This window comes from Alligator sinensis, unplaced genomic scaffold (assembly GCF_000455745.1).
Source record: "Alligator sinensis unplaced genomic scaffold, ASM45574v1 scaffold36_1, whole genome shotgun sequence".
In the NCBI taxonomy this organism is placed as follows: domain Eukaryota; kingdom Metazoa; phylum Chordata; order Crocodylia; family Alligatoridae; genus Alligator; species Alligator sinensis.
The window spans coordinates 1,105,636-1,111,757 of NW_005842101.1; the positions used below are offsets into that span (position 1 = coordinate 1,105,636).

The 6,122-nt window shown below is 36.9% G+C and overlaps 1 protein-coding gene across 2 annotated transcripts in view; it reads right to left on the minus strand.

Annotated features, from left to right (window-relative positions):
• Nucleotides 1–221: 221 nt before the first annotated feature.
• Nucleotides 222–6,122, minus strand: part of CUNH15orf41 (chromosome unknown C15orf41 homolog) — a 151,540-nt gene continuing 145,639 nt past the window's right edge. For both annotated transcript variants that reach the window (XM_025204910.1, XM_025204912.1), the window contains exon 11: nt 222–2,997. In XM_025204910.1, the coding sequence (XP_025060695.1) occupies nt 2,862–2,997 (136 nt within the window). In that variant the 3' untranslated portion in view covers nt 222–2,861. The remainder of the gene's footprint in view (nt 2,998–6,122) is intronic.

The window sequence follows — 6,122 nt, forward strand, 5'->3', positions numbered from 1 at the left end:
TTGGCATAATTCATTAGCACACTCTGCAGAATACTCCATAAAACTGGATTTGGCTGTAATGTTAAGGTTCTAATGACTACAGCATTGTAAAAAAATAAAAAAATGCAGCAGTCTCTCCCTTTTATTCTTGGAATTGATGTTTACATTTGATTAACTGAGAAAACAGAAATGCAAGATAAGACTAGGAATAATAACGCAGTTTTAATTTTAAAAAAGCATTTAATAGTGACATAATGTATGATAATTTTTGTGATGGCAAGGCTTGTTCAAGAAGTACAAGGAACTAAAATTAGTATAGTACATACATTTTTATGGCATGTTTCATCCTCATTTCAATACAAAGATTTTAAAAGAGGCTATACATGAAGACAAGGACCATGCTTTGATTAAGGATGCCAAAATTACCTTCCAACCTGTTATATCACAGCGTGGGGTACAGGAATAAACAAACAAATACAAGCATAACCTTATTTATTTGTGCACCCTCCACATAAATTTATTTAATGTAAAGACAAATAAACCAAAGCTTTGATGGGGGTTGAGCAGAATTTTCAACATCTGTGCAGATAAATTTAATTTATTCAAAAAGAAAAGCCATGCTTGTTTCTCATATAAAGACTGATTTAAATGATTTCATACAACAGAAAGCATATGCATTAGCTAAAGCAAATTTAGTTTTGCCCTTAAACCTATTTCACTTAGACAATCATTAATTTAGAGTTTTCTACTGGAAAATGTTCTATTATTTCTACTTCTTTATTCTGTTCTTGGTTTTACACATGCCACTAACCTAAACCAGAATTATAAGTCTCAGGGGCAGTAACACCCTAAATGCTGCTTCTGTGCAGCATCAGGAAGGTACACTCTACAGACTGTTTTTGCGTATCTTTATGTGAAGATCCATAAAGCCTGTCAGGTAAAAATAAAACAAGTGCAATACTTTAAATAGTTTAACATAAACGAGTTACAGGTGTTTGAATAAAGGGATCTTTTTTCTTTCTAAATTAACACATACAAAGATAATAAAACAATCTTTGTCGCACAGCTAACTCAAGGTACACTGCAAGTATGTCTCCATAACAAAACATATTAAAGCTATTTCATAGGAATAAAACAATGAAGATATTTCATATTAGCATTATAGCATTATAAATTATAGCATGTAGCATTATAAATGAGCTTAAGGCTGAATCATGGCAGAAAGTTGAGAGTAAAATTGAGATTTGAAATTTAAGGTTGTAGAATTGTTCCAAAGTTACAGATGTCAAAACTGGATGTGCGGGATTCATGCTGGTTTAATACTTATTGCCTGCCCATCTTATTGTAGATTAAAATTCTGTACACAATTTCAAAATCTCTTGGATGCAAAACAGCTTCTCTATCAGTTTCTGAATGCTACCACTGCTGAAGACAAGCTTCTCAACATAGAGCCTACAGTTCTGTTTGATTCTGGGGCTGACTAATGCAGGAACAGCAAGCACACATGCTCCCTCTCCCAGCTTTCTAAAAGATTTTGTTCATCATTGGATGACTAGAAACAAGTTTTTAAGAGGCCATAGGCCCTAAAGGATGCAGTGCCTGACAAACTTGTAGGTGGGAGAGCCAAATTGGAGTTGAACACTAGCTTCCTCTGTGAGAAGAGTTGAGAAAGGAGTCTTCACAATTTCAAAGAAAGTGGGAGTAGGCCACCACCTCCAACCTTGGCAATCCCAGAAGGAAGGAAAGACGCTGAAATAATAGCATTCAGGAGATGGGTGTTCATTTAGATGAGTTCCTCAACCCAGGAACTGGTCCAGTAGGAAACACTGTTTATCATTTTGGTTCCCCTTCTTGAACTCTAAACTATTCTCTGAACAGGTCACTTCAGTGGAAAATTCCTGAACATGGTTCTTTTGGATTTAGACTTGCACATGCCAGGAAACTGCATATCATATTGCTGAAAAAGCTCCAGACAAATTATCTGTCTACCATCAATTAAGGAAAAGATCCTTACCTATAGTTCTCTAGAAAAAGTTAAAAGCTGAAAAAAGACAATGTGTTCCCTCAAATTTTAAGGCATAAAGAGTCACATTTACAAGCTACTGCCACAGAATTTCCCAAATAGGGAAACACAAGACAGATTTGTGTGTGTGTGTGTGTGGGGGGGGGGGGGGAGGGGTTGTAAAAAACATTTAAAAAAATTAAGTTCAGATTTTTTTTTTTTAATTAAAGCAACCTTACAAACTAAGGTAGTTCATACACCAACCATTATACTAAAATAGTGATAACAGTCTGGCTTGATGGCACAGAAGCCAGGAAATTCAGAATTTAAACAAGATGATAGAGATGTTCTCCCTGAGTATATAAACTGCACTAAACGGGTACAATATTTGTGTAAAATATGGAGTTACAGCCATAACCAGATTTTGTGGCTTATGTGCATCTTTGAGCTGGATCTTTAACACTTGAAATAAGGTTGCGAATGGAATAATAGAAGGGCTTTTTCTAAGGTGACTTCATAACACAGGGAGGAGAACAGTAAGTCGCACCTTTCAGCCTCCACATTCTTCCTTTTGTTAAGAACCCTAGGAGAAGCCATCCGGAAGGAAAAAAAAGATTATGACTATCTGTAAACTAACTGTTCAACAGAGACAGAAAGCTGATAATGAGTGGGTTGTGTCTGTAGTTTTTGGCTGCTCACAACAACAGAGGTCTGAAGCAAAGCAGAAACTCTTGATATGTTTGTCTAAAGAGGTAGTAGTGTGATCAGGGGCAGCAAGAGTTCAGCTGAAGTTCAGGGCAGAATGTTGCCAGTAGTTTACACTGCAGGAAAGTAAAATTGCTTCCGGATTCACCTCTTCTTCCCAACTTCTCTTCCAGCATCAGTGTTGAGCCATGCTGCGTCGCAGTGTTACAATGTCAGTAGGAAAACAGTCTTTTAGCAGGATACCGCGTTCCCGATGACAGTCTAGCTCTTCAATAAAACCATACCAATAGATGACTAATCCAGGACCAAATCTATAAAACAAAAAAGGAGACTATAACATAAGAATCATGCCCATACAAGATGAAAAAACAAAAACTATATTTCCGAACAAACAAGTAATTCATGTGTTAATTTCATTCCAAAATTGGACAGAATATTTTAACTACATTAAATTTTCCAGGTTTCACACAATCAATTTCACACATTTCAATAATATCCAATTCCATGAATAAAAAATTCTCCTTAGGCTGTCAAAAAATTAGCATTGTTTTAGCTTATGCAAAAAGTTTATCGTCCTATTACTTTGTACATATAACTCATTAGTCATAAGAACAGACCCCTACATGCCTTTGTAATAACATTTAGTAACTGTGTGATACATACAGAAGTTTCTCATCTCTTACTTTCCATTTATTTTACATTTTGACATTTAGATATTAAAAATACATGGGTTTACATAAAGTTGCAGAGGATGTGGATTTCAGTACAATCAAGATCAACAAGTCCTTAAAATACAATCTACAGTGAGTGATTATGCAAGTAATTATTAGCACAAGGCACAGTTCATAAAAAAGTTTCTACTGCAATGTCTAATATGTGCTTGAGGAATTCCTCAGATATTACTAACACTGACTGATCCCCACTAGGCAATCTCAGGAAGTAGCCCCATGGACTATTTTACCCATCAGGAAGTTCAGACCTTCAGGCTGGGTTCATAAAGAAGTAATCACTATCAATCACCGTGTACAGCGATATGTTTTGCACATCAGTTTCACGTTTTTCCTACTGAGAGCACTTAATTAAAGGGCAGCACTACTTTTGGTGTAGTGTTGCAGGAATTTTACAGTGAAATCATAAATTATGAATGTTGGGTTAGTAAAAGGATGTCTAAAAACAGAACCGCTTTCTTAGTCTAACATTACAGCAGTCTGTACAACGTTAGGCCAAAAAGCTTTTTCTTTCTGTGATTTATTATATGCTATAGTCAACTTGCCAAAAACAACAGTGCAGGATGAGCTGTTAGATACTGTATGTACAAGAAAAAGTTCAATAGAATGTCATATAATGGTTTATACACAGAGCTGTGCTCAGTACTCATACCAATATGGTAGCCAATTTTTGTTCATGTTTAATTATAATAAAAGTGTGTCAGGGGATGCACAATAACTTAAAAGTCCACTTAGCAGACAATGGAAGCACTCTAAACTGTGGCAGTGCCAGACTAGCTTCATTAGGGTGGTTTCTTTCCAACACTGAATTATAGAAATCTCTATTTGATGTGTTCTTGTAATGGAACAGACATCAAAGAAGAAGAAAGCCTGTGGATTCCCCCTGCAGTTTCAATTAGGCATGGTATTCTACTGTCCAGAACTGTTGCATAGTGTTGCTACACATTGTTTCATGGTCACTACCCTCCACTCCAGAGAGAGTTGCATTTTAGGGGCAAAGGAAGTGTGCATATTTAACCCATCACTTTAGAAAGTGCTGCAATTTTTCAACTACATATTCCCTCTACCATGAGGTAGAAACTAAGTGTGACATTCTCAACATAATGTATTTACAATGTAATTAATTGTTCAAACCAGTTACTTCAAAGGAACATGTAAGTTCTGTCTAAAAAAATTAAAATAAACCCACACTACAGAGAATACATTTTGTATTTTTAACTATTTTATGCAAGTCAGATGGGATGCTTGTTGGTTGTTAGCATGTTTTCTCTTCTCTGTTGCTGAAGGACTCAGTTTGCATTCCGTGGCAATTTGAAAACCCTAAAAGGTAAAAGGAACTTGCCTCTATGTTTAAACTGCTACAATGTGAAAATTATGACGTTTAATTCAAACAGACGTTTCTGAGGCGACTCAAAGAAACTGTTTAACTGATTTCTGTTGAGCTGTCAGTGTAATTATTTTTCAACAATATTGTCCACAACTTGCAACAGGTTCAGAAGTGACTCTTCTGCTGTAAAGCCATAGCTTAAAGAGGGTTCACCTTGCTAGCGTGAGCTGCACGAACAGAGCCTCTCTTTGCCAGTGAAACTGTTCCTTTAAATCTTTTTAGACCCTTTATTAATCAACAAAACTAGTCATGGTACATCTTTTTCCACAGTATTAGTGTAATATGTTGTAATGTGACTTTGTAGCAGAGACAGAATATGTATTATCAGAGATAATTTGCAGAATATGTTTAAAAAAACCCAAAGACTTAAGTGGAGTACTTAAAACCAAAATTAACTTGTTGGCACATTAAGCATTTACCACTGACTATCAAGAGCTCCTGCTGCTAAGCGCTAATTTCTCTCTCATTAATGTGCAGAGTTGGCAAATCACAAACAATGCCAGTGGTTAATTACTGCTGCCTTAATTTGAAAAGACATTTAACCTTTTTTGTGCAGGGGGATGGGGTAGGGAGGTGCAAGCTAGGAGTAAGATCCACCCTTTTTAATTTGACTCCCTCCAAAGCACTTTCCAAAGTCACACATGTGACACCATGGAGAATAAAACTCAACACTGTAAATTATAGACTAAAGTTAAAAACTTATTTATAGATTAATAATAATGTTTAACAAATTGGTGACTAACCTTCCTCTGAGGACCAGTGCTGACAACTTTGGTTTACACAGGAAAATTAGCTCAAATGATAGAGTACTTGCTTTGTAAGCTATGCAAAATAGGACCAACCTAACAGTTCCAAGAGAAATTTTTGGATTAGGAAGCAAAATACGGTTTCATTATTATTACAGAAGATCCCACTAGGAATATTTCAGGTACTACATGTCTCGGACGGCCGGAGCCGACTCAAGATGATTCAAATATCACTTGGTTGTTTGGGCAGGCTGGTGAATGGAGAGGCAGACACAGCTTATTGGTTGCAAAAACTTTACTTACGCCGCTTGTAGCCGCGACGCAGGTGGTCCGGTCGCTTGAACAACTATGTGAGTTGCTCCAGCTGGCAAGGCTCAGGCCAGCTAAGCCGTCCACAAATTAAGCCGGCAGCGAAAGGGTACGTCGAGGATTGCGCTCGGCGACGGGGAGAAGAATCGATAGGTGATCAGTCTATTGATCAGCTCAGCTGCAAGTCAGATCTCTTTAGAGGCACTGTGCAGCGTGCTCAAAGTTCTCCGACTTGGGCGGAAGTCGCACGAAATTTTAAATGGCTA